This window comes from Mobula birostris, chromosome 30 (genome assembly GCF_030028105.1).
Source record: "Mobula birostris isolate sMobBir1 chromosome 30, sMobBir1.hap1, whole genome shotgun sequence".
Taxonomy (NCBI): domain Eukaryota; kingdom Metazoa; phylum Chordata; class Chondrichthyes; order Myliobatiformes; family Myliobatidae; genus Mobula; species Mobula birostris.
This window is the reverse complement of record NC_092399.1, coordinates 34,065,923-34,086,872: the sequence shown is the minus strand read 5'-3', so window position 1 is coordinate 34,086,872 and position 20,950 is coordinate 34,065,923. Positions and strand designations below refer to the sequence as shown.

General features: G+C 41.0%; 1 protein-coding gene across 2 annotated transcripts in view; it reads left to right on the top strand.

Annotated features, from left to right (window-relative positions):
* nfyc (nuclear transcription factor Y, gamma) overlaps positions 1-20,950 on the top strand; it is a 97,722-nt gene that overhangs the window by 48,459 nt on the left and 28,313 nt on the right. For both annotated transcript variants that reach the window (XM_072247308.1, XM_072247309.1), the window contains exons 5-7: positions 1,361-1,456; positions 18,411-18,578; positions 19,235-19,312. In XM_072247308.1, coding sequence (XP_072103409.1) covers positions 1,361-1,456; positions 18,411-18,578; positions 19,235-19,312 — 342 coding nt within the window. The remainder of the gene's footprint in view (positions 1-1,360; positions 1,457-18,410; positions 18,579-19,234; positions 19,313-20,950) is intronic.

The window sequence follows — 20,950 nt, the reverse complement described above, 5'->3', positions numbered from 1 at the left end:
GCCTACTGAATATTGAAAAGTCTAGATGGAGTGGATAAGGATAGGATATTCCCAATAGTGGGAAAGTCTAGGATCGGAGGGCACAACCTCACAATAGAAGGACATCCCTTTAGAACAGAGATGAGGAATTTCTTTAGCCAAGAAAGTGATGAATTTGTGGAATTTATTGCTATAAAAAGCTGTTGTTGTGTATATTTAAAGCAGAAGTTGATAGGTTCCTGATAGGTAAGGACATCAAAGGGTACAGGGAGAAAGCAGGAGAATGGGGTTGAGAGGGTTAATAAATCAGCTGTGATCGAACAGTGAGGCAGACTTGATGGTCCATATGACCTAATGCTGCCCTAATGGTAACGTTAGAAAGCTGGACAAGGCTTGCTTGGGTGCTGTTACCCTAGAAAACAAAGTAATGAAAAAAATTGCAAGGAGTCTTCCATTGTTTTAAGGAACTGAGGTGCTGTTGCTCTGTGATTGTCTAACAGGAGTGAGTTTGCTTGTAAAGTAGCAGGGTGGCATCGTGGTCCATTTGACTGTAGTGATTCACAAGACAGTAAGATTAGGAGCTGTACTTCCTTTCTCTCGCTGCACTATTCTTCCAGAGATGTTGCAGTGACTTGCAGCTGCAGTGAATGAGTTTGAGAAGTCAGACCAGTGTACAGCTCAAACCAGACTCTCCGGTTTCTGATTTACCCTCTGCCTTGATTGCTGAGGGGTGCAGTTGAAAGAGGATTCTATTATTTTTGAATTTTAATTCCATTGGCCAAGGATTTCAAGTTTTTGGGAGTTGCCCATTCTTTGGATAAATAATATTTTGAAGGGGCCATTGTTTATAATATGGTATAATTGAATACTTAAAGCAATTTTTGACCTAGATGACATGTTGAATTTATTACGTGGTTTTATTTTTGATTTTTGAATTTATCACATAAAAACATTTTATTACTAATTGATTATATGCTGTACAGAATAATGCCAGCCTGGTTTCTGTAGCGTATAATCATTAAAATTTATCGGGTAAAACTTTTTAGAATTTTTTTTGTACATTCCTTAGAATGTAATGGACTGCACTCCATTAGTGAATCCCAAGCTAGGCATTATTTCAGGTGCTGAAAGTTTGCTTTGATTCTGAAAGTGAAGTGAAATGTGGAGTGAAGATACTGTGTACGGCAAATATTTAGCATGGAGATGCAAACCTGACCCTACATATCCTAAACCTCCTCACTTCTCATCACTCCTTCACTCCCAATAAATTGATGCTTTTTGGGAAAATTCTCCTTCCCTTTCAGCATATTGGTATTGCATTGCTATCTGTATTGTGGCTTTGCCTGCTTCTGAAGTATTTTTCATGTTTCTCTTTTTACAGAGGAATGATATTGCTATGGCCATCACAAAGTTCGATCAGTTTGATTTTCTAATTGACATTGTTCCTAGAGATGAGCTCAAGCCCCCAAAACGGCAGGTAAGGAGGAAAAATAGGAATGTTTAGGTTGCTATAAATCAAATTCACACTTCTCAGACTTTACTGCACTCTGAGCTCTCAAATCTATTAGTGTAGGTTGTCTATCAGTTGATCACTAGGAATGGTGGTGTCTGAATATGTATACTTATTCCTTTAAAGTTCGTGGTTGTGGCTATGCACCACTTAAGAATGATGGTATTTGATGGCAACCTTGACCTTGTACATTGTATGTTGGTGATGGGAATTCCTGAGTGTCATGCTCTCCGAGAGAGGAGTCATTTTCAATCACTGTCTATTGAACATATGTTTTTTTTCTTCAGTAACATCCAATTGTCTTTTGGTGACAAAACAAGTGAACAGGTCTTTTAAAATGTCTTCTACTTTTTGATAAATGTGACAGTTTGTGTCTTATTTTTTTAAAAAAAGGGAAATTATTTAATTTTGTTCTATTTCAAGTATTTTTGATTTGCAGAAATGGATTGCTCTTAGGCTTATTTAAAAGATCAAGATGTTATTTATTCTGAATTCTATTTTCACAGGGAATTTAAAAATCACTGAAATATTATAATTTTTTTTTAGATTTTCTTAAAGGTACTGAATTTTGGGTAATAATCTGGACCACATGTATTTTACCCACAGATAAAGCTTATTTAACAAGTGATTGGAATTTAGCAGTTTCAGTTGTCCTTGCAGTTTTCTTAAGATCCAAATAAGTATGAGGATTTGTTCCAAAACAAAATCCACATTGTGTTTTCTTTTGTTATATAATTTTTACTATGCTTGTATGCAATGTGTTTCAAACAAAGCAAACCTGCACTCAACTGATTGTAAATTCTTGACCAAGCATTACCCCTTCAGTGTTCCTGGCAGGCAGTCGATGGCTTTCACTCTAGGTACCGACTGGCTCTCTGTGTTTCAGATTATGTCTCTATTCTGCAATAAGTATAGTCAAAGGAGGGCATTTGAAAGAAAAGTCTCCGTACCCAAATGGCTGGATGGTAAATGTTGGATTCTAATAGTGTCATCTGTTTAATTTTAAAATTGTGCTGTCCATTTTCTCCTTGGTACATACATTTGCCGTCTAGTGCAGAGGTCATGTAAACATCTTTAACTGAAAGCTTGATGTGATAAGTACGGCTTTCAGTGAGATGTTTATGTTACCTTGTCACTAAAAGTCTCTGAATATCAAGTCACTGGACAATCCCTAAGTACCGATTTATTTAAAATTCGCAATCTTCTCACTCATGTTCTTGTCATGGTAGTTCAGAAAGGGAGTAAATGATTGTTGATTAATTGACTGATTTGTGGCTTTAAATGTTGTTTGACTTTTATGAGCTTGCTTGAATGAATATCAGTATCATTTGAAATGTACTGATTCAACCTTTGTACAAAAATGAGTTTGTAATTAAATCTTGATTGCTTACTTAGGACTACTATTACTGAGGTAATGTTTGATAGTTAAAAGAGTAGGCCTTTGTTTATTGTAATTATGCATAGTCTAAAAAGGCATTCTTAATGGCAAAATGAACAGTGCTACACGTATTTGGTTATGCTGTAACAGTACAGGATACTAGTGAATACTACATGCAGTTGTGGCCTCTGTACTTGAGGAAAGATATACTGGCTTTGGAGGCGTGCAGAGGCGGTTCACCAGAGATGAAGGGGTTAACCTATGAGAAGAGATTGATTGCCCATGACTATATTTTTCTGGAATTCAGAAGAATGAGAGGGGATCTTACTGAAAGATATAAAATTTGGACAGGGATAGATGAGAGAGCCAGGAAAGTTGTTTTCCCTGGTGAGTGAGACCAGATCTAGAGGACATAGCTTTAAGATTCAGTGGAATATATTTAGCATGGAGATGAGAAGAATCTGCTTTTCTCAGAGTACTGAATCTGTGGACTTCTCTAGTCAGGGAAGCTGAAGAGGTTACTTCATTAAATACATTTAAAGCGCACATTGATTTTTGCATAGCAGGGGAGTTGATGATTTGGGGGAAAGGCTGGAGATGGAGCTGAATCCATGGCCAGATCAACCATGATCTTATTGAATTGCAGAGCAGGCTCAATGGGCCAGATGGCCTACTTCTGTTCCTGTTTCTGTGTTGTGTTTTATGTTGCATTATATTTCTGTAGGCTAAGGTAACCAAATCTACTAGTGTTTGGAGCTGCGTGTGGTAACTTTAAGAAGTTGAAGAGATTCAATGTTCACAGTGTTATACCATAGTTTACTGGCAATGTTTTGAATTAATAAAGAGAAACAACAAATATTTGCTGCATCATGGCTAGTTAATGTTGGGTCTGGAGTTGTGTCCATTGTGTCATCCTATTTGTTCTTTAGAAATCTGATGTGTTGTCATGGAAGTCAGTTGACTTGGTAAGCGTTGCACAACATCTTAAATTTACCAACTTCATCATAGTGATGTTAGAAATCAAAATCTGCAGCACACTGGTCCTGGGGTTTGTTCCTGGCACACTCTGCCAGAAGTTGAATGTTGATCCTCGTTTGTGCGTTACCTTTAGTCTGATTCTCCTAGAACTCTATTGATTCTGTTTCTATGGTAGATATTTCTGTAGCTGTAATAATGGCACAGCATTTGTGGTCACTCCCTTTCTGTAGATCTTCACACATGCACATGAAAGTCATCAACCATTCCTAAAATTCATTGAGTTTTCATTCTGCTACTTGGATTTTTGGTCATTTGTTTGCCATACCATGATGAGAGAAGTGAGGTTTCTTGACACTGACTATTTGCAGAACTTCTGAAAGTTGAATACTCTTTAAAGTGGAATATAATCTTATCTTGCCCTTGCGGTGTCCATTTGAATGTTTCCAGATGTCTGATAACAGTAAAAATTATCCGAACTTGCATACATACCAAGTTGTGGAGAGAAGTTTCCCATTTTTGTAAGGAAAGCAATGATGTGTTCCAGTAGTTTCCATAGACATACTTGAGATACTGCTGGCGGATAACCACCTTGCTGTGGAGTAATTCCACTTCTAGCTGATTTTTTTTGCCTCTTCCCATATAAACAGAAGAAATTGATTTCTAGGATTATTTTTATATTTAGCTTCTGCGGGCAGAATGTTCATGATGGATGATGTAATGAGTGGGAAAATATTCTGGATATTTGGGACTGTGTCAAGAGTCGGACAAAGACTACTTTTATCCTGTCTTTTCAGGTACCTTACCCACTGCAGCACTGAAAAGTTTCCATGCTGACACTCTGGCATTTTCCACTGTTTTGTTAACTGCTTTCTTTATATCAACATCAGTTTGTTTCTTTCAGCAACACTAGGTCCACCATTTCTTCCTTCATTTAATATGCAGAAACATAGTTGGCAAAAAGTTATGACTTGTCTTTCAACTGTACTCAATGAGAACAAGCCTAACTACATAAAAGAAAAGCCATTCTGCATCCACCTTGTGACATCACTGAATGGGTAAATATTCTAACATTCCACAATTGAAGTTTGCTTTATTCATTGCTGGAGTTTTGTCATACAAATTCAAAAAGGTTCATCTCTTCATTTTCTAATCATGTACGATTTTGCATGCAATAACCAAACTCACTTGTGTTGTTCTACCAGTTTTCATGCTGAAAGTTGGTGCTCGTTAGCTGTTTGGGTTTGTCTTTAATGTCATAATCTTGCCTTTTCCGTTCTGCTTCATTTTCGTAGTGATGTTTCCAAGTTGCTTACGGCGCAGTAAATGGGTCATGCTTTGCAGATACCTATAGGAGATAGTGGCTTGCCATCTTCAACAGTGAACGCAGAACATCTTTCCACTGTGCCTTAAATTGTAATGTACATAATATAGGGCTATGGATAATTTAAAGCGTAACTTACAGTCCTTAAATTCTTGAGAAATGTTCTCCAGAGAATTCGCCACAAACACATTGATCATTTCAGCAAAATGGCTGAATACTATCTGATACCATTTTGTGAAATTTCATACAGAGCATTTTACGGCAGTTCTTCTGAGGTTGGAGGACCAAGTGCATTGGGCATTGTTGCACCCTGATCCACTTCTGATGAACCTATCATGTTTGCCATTGATCTTTTGAGAGCTGCGTTTGGGCTGTAGAAGCCATGTGCAGCTTTCAAGCTACAATTAGACCACCTTCTGAAATGGTTGAGTGTAATATTCTGGATCTGCCTGTCACACAAGTCTGGAAATGTCTTTTGAAGAGGATTCTGGGTTTTTGTCCCAGTCAAGCACTGTAACTTCTTGGTCATTGAATGACTTTGGATGTCTGAGAGTGGTTTTCATGTTTGTTGCCTCATTTTTGGAATAGTTGGTGCTATCAAATTGATCAGATCAGGACTCCTATATTGTGCTGATCAAACCTAATTTAGTGATTTCTGATTTACAACTTGGTTTATTAGTATTTTTGGTATTGATGGATTTGGTTACTGGCAGTTTATACAGTTGTAAACATCCTTGACTGGAAGCTGTGCAGCAGTTAAAGGGCTTTCAGTCAGATGTTTGCAGCTGTTGACTGCTGATTGCTTCAATGAATTGTGGCTGCTCAGAAATTACCTGCAGTTTTAAGAAGTCTGCTGTCCTGTGCTTTATGACATGCAGTAAAATTGATTTTTAGAGTGTAGTATTGTTTTCCAAGGTCCGGTTATGAAATACTTCATGTTAGTACAGGTTCAATAAACATCTGTCTTTTCTCTTTCTTCTATCTGTCTTTGTCATCCTTGTCCCCCAGTGCTCATCTGTATCTTAGCATGTATATTACCCCACATGGGCTATTTCCATCACTGACTCTACATTTATTTTGAAATCTCTGTCTGTTCTGTACAGATTTTTTTTTATAAATTGGAACTTCTCAGTTTAAGTTTTATCAAAGTATTTTCATGTTCTGCTGCCTTCAAGGTACAATTGAAATTCTCTGAGGTGGGTTACTAATGGTCTGGTTTGCATATGTGTCCATTTAATATTAGACATCCACGTTCACTCTTGGCATAATTTGGCCTGGATAGTGTCCTTGGCTATGATCTTAGGTTCTACACAGGTCAGTTGTTGGGGATATTTGCAGAAATTTTTTAACCTCTTCTCCACTTCAAACTGGGGTTCCTATCTGTTTTAAGAAGACCACTACCATCCAGCTGTGCAAGGGAAACAAGATAACATACATGCCTTAGTGGCTACCACATGGTGGCTGGCATTCACCATCAGAAAGTGCTTCAAGAAGTGGATTGTAGCTGACATTAACTCCAGCCTCCCAGGAAACCTTGATCCACTGCAACTTGCCTATTACCAAAACAGATGGCAGACACCATCTACCCTGGCCTAACAAACTAATGGAATATCTGGACACCTACATTAGACTTTATTGACTGCATCTGTGCCTTCAATACTATAATTCCAAACAAGCCTGTCTCCAACCTTGACCTGAGACTTATCACCTACTTTTGCAATGGGATTCTTGTCCTACAGACCCAGTTAATAAGGACAGCAACACCACAATTATCCTCCATCCTGGTTCCTCAGCCCCCTGCACTAATCTGTATACCCTGACTGCATGGTCAGATTGTGTTCTACCTACAGCTTTGCAGATGATACTATTGCAGTGGGCTGATTCTTAAAGAATGATGAGCTGAAATGCAGGAAGGAGATGGAGAGCCGAGTGACATGGTGTCATGACTGTATATTCAACATGGTGTTGTGACTGTATATTCGACATGGTGTCATGACTGTATATTCGACATGGTGTTGTGACTGTATATTCGACATGGCGTTAAGGTGACGGGGGAAGACAGGAGAATGGGGTTGAGGGGGATAATAAATCAGCCATGATGGATTGGCGAAGCAGGCTTGAAAGGCTGAATGGCCAGACTCTGCTGCTATGTTTTATGGTCTTGTGAGCTCAATTCACCAGAACACAAGCTGTTTGATTTTAAACAGGGAAACATTGGACAAGCTCCTGTTTACATCGATGGTCCTGAGATCATGAGAGTTGAGAGCTTCACGCTGCTAGGAGTGAACATCACCAATGGCCTGTCCTGATCCAAACTTGTCGATGCCATTGCCAAGACTGCTCACCATTATCTCTACTTCCTCAAGAAGCTAAATTAATTTGGCATTTGGCATTTCCCCTATCGATGCTTACCAATTTTTATTGATGCACCATAGAAACCATTCTATTCAGTTGCATCACAACTCGGTATGGTAACTGCTCTGTCAGTGACTGCATGAAACCGCAGAGAGTTGCGGACACAGTTCAACACATCATAGAAACTAGCCACTCTTCTATGGACTCTGTCTACAATTCTCACTGCCTCAGTAAAGCAGTCAGCATAATCAAAGACCATACCCACCCTAGACATTCTTTATTCACCACCTTCCCATTAGGTAGAAGATACCAAAGCCTGAAAGTACCTACCACCAGGCTCCAGATCAGCTTTTACTCTGCTGTTCCTAAACTATGCTATTAGGTCTGTCCTGCTGTTCCCCAAATTATTGAACGCTTCATCTGCCTCATTATGACCTTGCACCTGGTGTTTGCCTATGTAACTATAACACTATTCTGCATGTATGATATTCAAGATGTTTTTCATTATACCTTGGTACCTGTTACAATAATAAACTAATTTACTATGTTTAGAGTTTTGCCCCAAAATTCACTTGCATTTGTTACCATTGAATTGTTAATGTTCCATTAATTACTGTAAAAATTTACTGTTCCTTGTGTACAGCCATACTGTGGGACATACTTTCAACAGTAAAGCTGAGTTTTGCTCTGCACCCTTTTATTGAATTGGGTGCCAGTAATAACAATCTACTTGGGTTAACATCTGTGCAGTTCCACTTGAAGATCAGTATGGTTATCTATGGAGCTGAAAGAGATGGAGGAGATCTTGATTTTTTTCATCTGTAGACTCAGACTCCGCATAACGCTTTCCTCAGAGGTGGAATTCTATGTAAATTAGCACTATGCAGGGTCATCATAACATTGCGTAATTGAACATGTGCCTGATTTTTAAAAAAAAATCAAACCTGATGTATGATGTATTATTTTATGTATAAACAGTAATTCATGGAGTAACAAACACGCAAATAGGTCAAACCTGTACACCAGTGGAGCAGCAACATGTCACAGCAGCAGCGAAGGAAACTAGGTGGTGGTTACATCTTGAGAGGAGGGACCAGGCTGTGGGTCATCCTCTAACTTTGGTTTCTTCAAGTCGATGTTCAGATTTGACTGCCTTTTCTTAAGTTTCCTCTTATGAAACAGTTCCCCGTAGCAGGAAATCTTTGCCCTGTTGCTTCGCTCCTGGTTGGGGTCATTACCGATGAACTGATCCATGATTTGTGTGATCGTGGTGATGCTAGTGGTGAGGTTTCTTGCTGGTGTTTCCTGTCCTCCATCATTGTCCTCAGATTCACCCAGGATGTGGTGATCTGCCAATTCTCGAAGTCCTTCGTTGTTAAGGCTCTCACCATGAGAATGCAGCAACTCTTCAATAACGCCATCATTTACATCCTCTGATCCCGCTTCATTTGTCAGTTCAACGATGTTTTAGGTGACTGGTTCCAGCTGGAACCAAGGATGTTGTTGCATGCTTCTGGCCATAGCTTCTTCCACACTCCATTCATGCAGTTTGATGTTGCAGGCCATTTTCCAGAGATGGGTGAGAAAATCGCAAAAATTGGTGGGGGAGCAAGAACATTTACAGAGCGTGAACTAACATATTGGCTGTGAGTGGCTTAGAGCGTATGTAAAACGCTCTCATTGGCTGATTGAATGTTTACCGTAACGGCAGCCACTCTAGAGAAGTTTTAAGTGTTCTTTAGAATGAGTTTTAGTCATTTAAAAAAAAATGTCAAAGTATTGAACAACTGCATTGTAACGAATCAGTGCTATGTGTGGTAGCATTATGTGGAGTATATGTGTATTTATTTGGGAGTTTGACACAGTTAATGGAATTGATGTAAAATAACAGTGAGGTCATGAACTGTATACAGGTTTCAAAGGAGGGCATACTTAGAGTGGATAAATCCCCAGGGTCAGACCTTGTGGGAGGCGTGCAGAAATTGCAGTGGCCATAGCAGAAGTTTCAAAAGTATCCATGGAGACGGTTGAGATGCAGGAGGATTGGAGAATAGCTAATATTGTTTTATTGTTTGAGAAAGTCTTTAAGAAAATTAGACCGGGACTGCTTTGTGTATGATAGATCATGCCTAACCAATCTTATAGAATTTTTGGAGGAAGTTACCAAGAATGTTGATGAAGGAAAGGCAGAGGGTATTGTGTGCATAGCAAGGTCTTTGGCAAGGTCTTACATGGGAGATTGGTCAAGAAGGTTCAGTTGCTTGCCATTCAAGAGGTAATTTGGATTTGACATTAGCTTCATGGAAAAAGCCAGAGTGGCAGTAAACTGGATCAGCAAATTTGTGAATGACATTAAAATTGTGGGTGTAGTGAGCAGTGAGGAAGGCTATTGAGGTTTGCAATGGGATCTGGAGCAGTGGAAAAAATGGCAGATAGAATTTAATGCAGGCAAGTTTGAGGTGTTGTACTTTGGGATGACAAACCAGGGTAGGACTTGCACAGTGGAACGGTAGACCACCGTGGAGTGTGTGGTAGTACAGAGAGATCTGGGAATACAAGTCCATAATACTTTTAAAAGTCATGTGACATGTAGACAGGATCGTAGTGTTTTTGGCACATTGACTTCCATAAATCAAAGTATTGTGTACAAGAGTTGGATGTTATGTTGAATAAGATGTTGGTGAGGCCTAATTTGGGATATTGTGTACAGTTCTGGTCACTCTCCTACAGGACAGATAGCAGTACGATTGAAAGAGTTCAGAAAACATTTACAAGGATGTTGCTGGGTCTTGAGGACCCAAGTTGTATGGGAAGTTAGAGTAGGTTTGGACTTAATTCCCTGGAGCATAAGACAAGGAGGGGAGATTTGATAGCAGTATACAAAATTATGAGGAGTATAGATAGGGTTAATACAGGCAGGTTTTTCCACTGGGGTTGAGTGATGTTGGAACTAGATGTCATGGGTAAGGGTGAAAGCGGAAGTGTTTAAGGGAACTTCTTCACTCAGAGGATGGTGCGACTGGAGCGAGTTGCCAGTGGAAGATGTGGATTTGATTTCAGCATTTAAAAGGGTTGGATGGGAGGGATCTGGAGGTCTCTGGTCCAGGTACAAGTCAATGGGACTAGGCAGAATAACTGTTCATGGACTTGATGGGCTGAAGAGCCTGTATCTGTACTCTAGTATTCTATGACTCTAGTTCTCCTTAGCACATCTGAAAATTGCCCAAAATAGGAATGTATTTGTTTTTTGCCATTTCCTGTATAATGAATTGCCCTCCTTCTCCCCTCCCTCCCCAGTACAGTACCGTAGAAAAGATCACCTATATTGCCAGTTGTGTGCATCTTAGCTGACAGTAAACACAGGAATTACAAAATAAAAATTACTGTTGCAAAATGCACAATATACATATTTCAATCATTTTTGTGAGGTTCTTCATGTGTAGGCATTTGGATTTGCAGTGTCTCAGTACATCACAATATTAAATAATTTAAGGACATAATTTTATGCAAGAGCAAGCCTTGCCTTCTCCTCTTAGCACTGGAATAATTCTCCTTTCTTGTACTTATCCAGTTCCCCTTACAGTGCTGGCACATGAGATGGCAAATGGTAGAATCTGGACTGAAAGCAGGATTTCCACCTGGATCATCAAAAATTACTCTACCTCTGTGGATATTGCTCGACCCACTGACTCTTAAGGCAGATTGTTCCTCCTTTTTAAAATATTGCTATTTTCTCATGATGCTTTGCCTTGTTTTTTTTTTAATTCTCTGATTCTTGACCCTTTATCAAAGGAAAAGAGTTTTGCTCTATTTACTGTCCAGACCCTTAGTAACGTTAAATATCAGATTTGCCGTCAACCTCCCTTATTCCAAGGAGCACAAACTTGACTTGTAGAGTCTGCTGTTGAATGTGAAAATGGGCTTTGTGAAGCATCAAGCACTTATTTAGAGTAATCCAATATTAATCACAGTTGAAACTTCCCACATATGGTCAGCACCCCTTCCATTACCCACCTGCATGCTAAGGGTAATTTTTGCAGCCAGTTAACTTCATGTCTTCAGGATCTCGAAGAAAACTGGAGCACCTGCAAGTGACCCACATGGTCAACAAGAAAAATACAAATTTTACCCATAAAATAGTGGAGATCATAATTAAACTGATCTCTTGTCCAGTCACTAGTAATCTCTTTTCTGGGGTGCGTAGAACTGGGGGTATTGCTTTTGCTGCAATTGGATTTTTGTTTTGTCCATGTTAATCAAGATCCTCTAATGTTTTGTGGCGTCTGTTTGTAAAGCCAAAGTTTCTGTATGCATTTCGGGTCACTTTCTTCATCTGACCAGCTCTGTTCATAATGCCATGGAATCGTACAGAATGGAAGGAGGTCTATTGGCCCACCATCCATTTTGACCATCAGCCATCTATTTGCACTAATCCTACATTAATCCCATTTGAATTTTCAATGATAATCTAACCTTGGATCGTTTTTGTATCCAGTCCTCTTGAAATGAATGCTAACATTGCATTTGCCTTCCTCACCATAGACTCAATCTGCAAATTAACCTTAAGCGAATCCTGCACAAGGACTCCCAAGTTCCTTTGCGCCTCTGTTTTTGGGTTTTCACTCTATTTTAAAAAATAGTCATCCCTTTCATTTCTTCTACCAAAGTGCATAATCATATACTTCCCAACCCTGTATTTCATCTGCCACTTCTTTGTCCGTTCTCCTCATCCAAGTCCTTCTGTAGCCTTTCTACGTCCTCAAAACTACCTGGCCCTTCACCTGTCTTTATATTGCCTGTAAACTTTGCAGCAAAACCATCAATTCCATCATCCAAATCATTGACATATAATGTAAAAAGAAGTGGTCCCAACACAGACCATTGTGAAACACCACTAATCACTGGCAGCCAACCAGAAATAGGCTCCTTTGTTCCCACTCTTTGCCTCTTGACATTCAGCCAATGCTTTATCCATGCTAGAGTCTTTCCTGTAATACCATGGGCTTGTAGCTTATTAAGCAGCCTCATGTGGCACCTTGTCAAAGTTCTTCTGAAAATCCAAGTACACATCGTCAACTGTTTCTCCTTTGTCGATCCTGCTTGTTACTTCTTCAAAGAATTCCAAAAGATTTGTCAGGCAAGATTTTCCCTCGAGGAATCCATGCCTACTTTATCATAAAGTCAAGAGAATTTGCAGATGCTGGAAATCCTAGCAACACACAAAATGCTGAAGGAGCTGTGCAGGCCAGGCAGCATCTATGGAAAAGAGTAAGCAAGACTGATGAAGGGTCTCGGTCTGAAACATAGATTACTTACTCTTTTCCATAGATGCTGCCTGGCCTGCTGAGCTCTTCCAGCATTTTGTGTGTGTTGCCTATTTTATCATGTTTCTCCACGTATCCTGAGACCTCACCTATAATAATCAACTCCAAGACTGACCTATAGTTTCCTTTATTCTGCCTCTCTCCCTTCTTGAAGAGTGGAGTGACGTTTGCAGTTTTCCAGTCTTCCAGAATCATTCCAGAATCTAGTGATTCTTGAAAGATAATTACTAATACCTCCACAATCTCTTCAGCCACCTTTTTCAGAACCCTGAGTATGGTACCTACCTTCAGGCCTTTCAGTTTCCCAAGAACCTTCTCTCTGGTAATGGTTCACACACTTCATGACCCCTTACATCTGGAACTTCCAACATGCTGCTCCCCTCTTCCACTATGAAGGCTGATGTAAAATTCATAGTTCGTCTGCCATTTCCTTGTCCCCCATTACTACCTCTCCAACGTCATTTTCCAGCGGTCCAATATCCACTTGCCTCTCTTACACTTTATGTATCTGAAGAAGCTTTTAATATACTCTTTAATATTATTGGCGAGCTTGCTTTCATATTCCATCTTTACCTTTTGATGACTTTTTTTAGTTGCCTTCTGTTGGTTTTTAAAAAGCTTCCTAATCCTTTAACTTCCCGCAACACACATCAAAGTTGCTGGTGAACGCAGCAGGCCAGGCAGCATCTCTAGGAAGAGGTACAGTCGACGTTTCAGGCTGAGACCCTTCGTCTGGACTAACTGAAGGAAGAGTTAATAAGAGATTTGAGAGGGGGAGGGGGAGATCCAAAATGATAGGAGAAGACAGGAGGGGGAGGGATGGAGCCAAGAGCTGATTGGCAAAGGGGATATGAGAGGATCATGGGACAGGAGGTCCGGGGAGAAAGACGGGGGGGGGGGGGAGAAGAGAACCCAGAGGATGGGCAAGGGGTATAGTCAGAGGGACACAGGGAGGAAAAGGAGAGTGAGAGAAAGAATGTGTGTATAAAAATAAATAATGGATGGGGTACGAGGGGGAGGTGGGGCACTAGCAGAAGTTAGAGAAGTCGATGTTCATGCCATCAGGTTGGAGGCTACCCAGACGGAATATAAGGTGTTGTTCCTCCAATCTGAGTGTGGCTTCATTTTTACAGTAGAGGAGGCCATGGATAGACATGTCAGAATGGGAATGGGACGTGGAATTAAAATGTGTGGCCACTGGGAGATCCTGCTTTCTCTGGCAGACAGAGCGTCGGTGTTCAGCAAAACGGTCTCCCAGTCTGCGTCGGGTCTCGCCAATATATAGAAGGCCACATCGGGAGCACCGGACGCAGTATATCACCCCAGCCGACTCACAGGTGAAGTGTCGCCTCACCTGGAAGGACTGTCTGGGGCCCTGAATGGTGGTAAGGGAGGAAGTGTAAGGGCATGTGTAGCACTTGTTCTGCTTACAAGGATAAGTGCCAGGAGGGAGATCAGTGAGGAGGGATGGGGGGGACAAATGGACAAGGGAGTCGCGTAGGGAGCGATCCCTGCGGAAAGCGGGGGGGGGGGGGGAAGATGTGCTTAGTGGTGGGATCCCATTGGAGGTGGCGGAAGTTACGGAGAATAATATGTTGGACCCGGAGGCTGGTGGGGTGGTAGGTGAGGACCAGGGGAACGTTATTCCTAGTGGGGTGGCGGGAGGATGGAGTGAGAGCAGATGTATGTGAAATGGGGGAGATGCGTTTGAGAGCAGAGTTGATAGTGGCCTTACACTTCCTCCCTTACCACCATTCAGGGCCCCAGACAGTCCTTCCAGGTGAGGCGACACTTCACCTGTGAGTCGGCTGGGGTGATATACTGCGTCCAGATCTCCCGATGTGGCCTCCTATATATTGGCGAGACCCGACGCAGACTGGGAGACCACTTTGCTGAACACCTATGCTCTGTCCGCTAGAGAAAGCAGGATCTCCCAGTGGCCACACATTTTAATTCCACATCCCATTCCCATTCTGACATGTCTATCCATGGCCTCCTCTACTGTAAAGATGAAGCCACACTCCGGTTGGAGGAACAACACCTTATATTCCGTCTGGGTAGCCTCCAACCTGATGGCATGAACATTGACTTCTCTAACTTCTGCTAGTGCCCCACCTTCCTTTCGTACCCCATCCGTTATTTATTTTTATACACACATTCTTTCTCTCACTCTCCTTTTTCTCCCTGTGTCCCTCTGACTATACCCCTTGCCCATCCTCTGGGTTCTCTTCTCCCCCCCCCCCCCCCGTCTTTCTTCCCGGACCTCCTGTCCCATGATCCTGTCATATCCCCTTTGCCAATCACCTGTCCAGCTCTTGACTCCATCCCTCCCCCTCCTGTCTTCTCCTATCATTTTGGATCTCCCTGTCCCCCTCCCACTTTCAAATCTCTTACTAACTCTTCCTTCAGTTAGTCCTGACGAAGGGTCTCGGCCTGAAACGTCGACTGTACCTCTTCCTAGAGATGCTGACTGGCCTGCTGCGTTCACCAGCAACTTTGATGTGTGTTGCTTGAATTTCCAGCATCTGCAGAATTCCTGTTGTTTGCGCCTTTAACTTCCCACTAGTTTTTGCTCTATTATATGCCTTCAGTTCGGCTTTCATGTTGGCTTTGACTTCTCTTGTTAGCTTCTCTTATGCGGTAGAGGTAGATGACTTATTTGGAAACCCTTTGAATACTGCAGCTGCAGATACCTCAGTCCCTCTTTAAAACCAATGTCAGTTTGATTAGATGCAATTTGCCTTCAGCAAATTCATAGTAGCTTTCCCTAAACATTCGAACTGATGGCTAGTTTTGTCCCTGATTATTGTTATTCCTAATCTATCTAGGCATCTTGGATGCAACAAATTCACTTTAATTAATCACCCCTTTTACCGCCACTTATGTCAATCATTCATCCACTTTCTATTTCAGCTTCCTATTCCTTTGAGATGCCAGCAACGTCTTCTGTAGTGATATGCTGGGTTGATTTGATGTTGGCCCCACCTGTTTTCTCAATCCTTTAATTGTTTACATATCTACAGAATGTTGGATTTCCTTTTATTTTTGCTATTAGTCTTTTCTCCTGCTTTTTTTGTTCTTTGGCTATTAAATACCCCCTTTAATCATCATGGTTCAGACATGTTATCAACCTCCTGTCTAATGCCCTTTCTTTTGCTTTATTATCCTCTCTTTTTGATCATCCGGAGTGCTTTGGCTTTAATTACCATACCTTTTTTCCTCCTCGTGGGAATGTATCTTCATTATACTTGAATTATCTCTACCTTAAAGACTTTAGGTTGTTCAATTGCAGTTTTGCTAGCTAAGCATTAATTCCACTTTTCCCAGACCTCACCCTTCTCATTGCAATTGGCATTTTTCAGCAGCCTGCTTATCTTGGAGTGCTGCGTATCTTTTCACAAACCTAAAGTAAACTTCATACTATAGTGGTGCCTTAAATGTTCATCACTAAATGACTAAGGTACTGCAGAAACAAATTTGACAATGCCTGTAGTCAGCTTGTATGTCACTAAAATTCTCCTGAATATAATGTGCATCTAAAATTCCTCCTCTTCTCAGTGAGGCCACCAGGACATGTTGCTGTTCAACAAACTGTTATCCCTGTCCAGTGCAGCCACTGCAATGAGAGCTGTTTCCAGCTGAAGCTGAAGTGGGAATGTTACAGCCTCTTTGTTCCTTTGTCATAGCTTGCCTGATCCACCAAGCAACTGCTGATAGGCCAGCACATCTGTTGTCTCCATGAGTGTGTTGAATACTGGCATAGAGGAAAATCTACATTAAATTATATTTTAAGTTACTGTCATTAAGTAGCCCTTAGGGGAATGAAGAATATAAAGTCAGACTTAAATTTCCATACCTTCTTGTGGCTTCATGATGCTGAAAGAACTTTATAGCTAAAAGAGCACTTTGCTCTGTAGTCAGTGTGGCAATATATAAATATGGCACCTAGTTTATATATAGCAGAATCCCATAACAGCTGTGTGATAATAATCAACATGTTTTAGTGATGTTAGTTGTAGGATAAACATAACCAGGGCACTGATAATTCTCCCTGATTTTTTTTTAAACTAGTGTTGTTAAATGAGAGCACTAAGCACTTCAGCCAGTACTGTGCTCCATCAATGCTGGACTATACTGTTACTTAAAAATTTTACTTTCACTTCTCTGATCTCCCGGCTTTGGTCGGAGGCGAGACTGCTAGCAGGAGGAATGTTCACTAAATAGTGGGAATTTTGTGTATGCAATTGGATATTGGACAAAATATCTTTCCAACTTCATCTGTAGTGTTAACTGTTTTGTAAGGTGACAACAGAAGATGCCAGATGTTGAAATAAAAACTGGTGATAATTGCATGAAAAGTTGTATGAACCAATCAATACTGAAGTTAAGAACCTTTTGTCAGAGTTCCTCGGCCCTGTTCAAGGGGTCATAGTGTATTAGCCTTTCATTCATTGAAGTGTTTGTTTTCTGGTTTGTCATTCCTTTTCTCCTAGCTCTCGTTTGAAGATTTCATTTTGATGCAGAAGAATCACTGTGCTCTGGTGTGTAAACATCCTACACTCTCAGCTGTGGTCTGACTGAGCTGGGAGAGGGATGTTTGCTCATTCTGGCACAGACTAAGCAGCATCAAGCCATCAATGTGTGCACACAGACTGTACTAGATTTGTTAGAGGTTCTGTTAATCTTGTGCTTACGTTGACTTGGGCGGGGGGGGGGTGGGGGGTGGTGAGAGCAAACCTGTCCGTGTTGGAAGTATGTGGTGGAACCAGTCAGTATCGGAACATGAAGCCAATCATGGAGTGTCAATGTTACAAAAGACTGAAAATTAATTGGAACCAGATCCTTCCTGGTTTATTTCTTGGCTCTTGTTTCGACGGGAAACTTACCAGGTAACCTAGCTATAGAAAGCGGTGGCCTTTAGCTTTTAAGGATTTTTATGTACTTCAGAATTCTAGGTGAAGGATAGCACAGGATGCTAATGGGTCTATGTTTGGCATGCATGATACTCCAAGAAGAGGAGATACGCACTATTGTGCCTAGAGTATTTCTTTCCAGTATTGCAAAAAGCCAAAATGCACAAACATGAAAACAGGTGAATGAACAGTAACCAACATCAGACAGTTATTCTGTTTATTGAACCAGTAGTTTTCCTGGTCTTTTTTTTTTAAGTGATGTACTTCAATACTGTCGTAGAGAATTGAAAGCTTTTGTCAGCAAGTTACCATTCAAGTGATGAAGCCAAGATCCATATGCTTTTGTTTGAGAATATGAATTGGGTAGTTGCAACTGCTGATGCTCTTGTGTACCATGTTGGAAGTATGCTGTATGAAGAGGATGTGCCCCAGGTGAGAGCAGTGCTTTGTAACTAATTGGTATGGTACTGGATATAGCAGCCATATTGTGCCACCATTTTAAGTTTTATGATTGTCACGTGAAAGGAACAATCTATGCTACTTTTACGTTTGTAGAACAAAACACCTTTTTATTTTGATAGTAGTAGCTTTACTAACAAAAATAGCAGCTGTTCTAACCTCTAAATGTACTTTTTGGGTTTTTGTATGACAGGAGGAAGTCCGCCAGGCAGTTCCAAGCTCCGAGCAAGTGCAGTACTATTTCACGTTGGCCCAGCAGCCAACAACGGTGCAAGTACAGGGGCAGCAGCAGGGACAGAGTTCCAGCGGCTCAACCATTCAGCCAAGTCAGATCATCATTGGGCAACCACAGCAGGGTCAGGTAGGAAGCAATAAGGATCCAAGGAGCAGCATCAAACTTTGTTAATCAAACTCTTCTAGTTGTGATCAGTTCTCTAAAGATTCATTTGAGCTCATAGCTTTAACTGTTTATGATTGTTAATTGTGAGCTCATCTCCAGAGCTATTCAGTGACCTCGGTATCTCAGAGGCTTGGGGAACTAAGAGCTTGGATTCCTTCTGTTACACTTTTGGAGACCACAACAGAGCATCTTCAGTCAGCTGAACTCTTCGAGCTGCAGGAGCGCTCTCTGCCATTTTGGACTTCAAGTTCTGTGGTTAAAACTGTTGGCATAAAATGCCTCAATTTATCTTAATTTTAATGACTTGCAAAATTTAGTTCATTGATATCTATTTGGACAGCTTGTCATATTCTCATTTTATTGTACCCTTGTATACATGAAAATCTAAATGATAATTATTGCATAGACCATTATTGTTGGCTCAGGAGCTAGCAGGTCACAGCAGATGTCATCTGATCCTTGTTCTAATGGAATCTAACATGATGTCACATTTCACTGGTTAGCTTTACTGGTTGTATGCCATCAGAACCGCAGTATGCATAATTTCATGAGTAACAGCTTGTTTAAAAAGCCTTTTGGTCTCTGCTGCTCAATGGCTTGAAATGTTGCATCTACAGGTTGTGCAAGGAGCCACTGTCCAACAGTTGCAGCAAGTGCAGGTGGCACAGTCTCAGACTACTGCATCATCCATCACGGTAATGTCCAACTGTAAATCATGTGTACTTTGTTTCTAGCTATAGTTTATGCTGTTATTTGTCTTGGTGCTAATAGATGAATTTCCAGCTTGCCACACCACTGGAATACCTTTCCCAGATATCTTTAACACAATTCGTAATGCTTGCATCCGTGAATTTAAATTACCTGTCCTAGAGTCTTGCATTTTCAGATTAGTCTCAGTGCTCCTGTGATTTTTTTTTTAGATTGAGGACACGCAGTCCTCTTTTATTTTCATTTAGTAATGCATGCATTAAGAAATGATACAATATTTTTCCAGAATGATATCACAGATATACATGACAAACCGACTTAAAAACTAACAAAAACTGCATAATTATAACATATAGTTACAACAGTGCAAAGCAATAACGTAATTTGATAAGAACAGACTATGGCATGGTAAAAGTCTCAAGTCTCTCGAAAGTCCCATCATCTCACGCAGATGGTAAACCTTCAGCACCGCAAACTTGCCGATGCAGCATACTGGAAGCATCCGACCACAGTTCGACTCCGAGTCCGTCCGAAAACTCCGACCAGCTCCCTGACACCGTGCACCATCTCTGCCGAGCGCTTCGGCCCTGGCAACAGGCGATAGGCAAAGCCAAGGATTTGGGGCCTTCGTCTCCGGAGATTCTCGATCGCACAGTAGCAGCGGCAGCGAAGCAGGCATTTCAGAAGTTTCTCCAGGCGTTCCTCCGTGCTTCTCACGGCTGTCTCCATCAAATCCGGATTGTGCACGGCCCCCTAGTTAACACATACGATATTCATTCAGAATGGCCGCGCGCACTGCTATCTTCTCCTCCCTCCTGTGCACATACAGTTGAAGTCAAAAGTTTACATACACTTAAACTCAGTTTTTCACAATTCCTGACATTTAATCCTAGAAAACATTCTCTGTCTTAGGACAGTTATGATCACTATTTACTTTAAGAATGTGAAATGTCAGAAAATAGTAGAGCGAATCACTTATTTCAGCTTTTATTTCTTTCATCACTTTCCCAGTGGGTCAGAACTTTACACACACTTTGTTAGTATTTGGTGGCATTGGCTTTAAATTGTTTAACTTGGGTCAAACGTTTTGGGTAGCCTTCCACAAACTTCTCACAGTAAGTTGCTGGAATTCTGTTCCATTCCTCCAGACAGAATTGGTGTAACTGAGTCAGGTTTGTAGGCCTCCTTGCTCACACACGCTTTTTCAGTTCTGCCCACAAATTTTCTATCGGATTGAGGACAGAAAATGATGTCAAGTCTGGTTCATCCTTGGGAGCAATTTGCAAACGCCTGAAGGTACCACGTTCATCTGTACAAACAATAGTACACAAGTATAAACACCATGGGACCACGCAGCTGTCATACCGCTCAGGAAGGAGACGCATTTCCTCTCCTAGAGGGGAATATCCTTTGGCGTGAAAAGTGCAAGTCAATCCCAGAACAACAGCAAAGGACCTTGTGAAGATGCTGGAGGAAACAGGTAGACAAGTATCTGTATCCACAGTAAAACGAGTCCTATATCGACATAACCTGAAAGGCTGCTCAGCAAGGAAGAAGCCACTGCTCCAAAACCGTCATTTAAAAAAAAAAGAAGCCAGACTACAGTTTGCAAGTGCACATGGGGA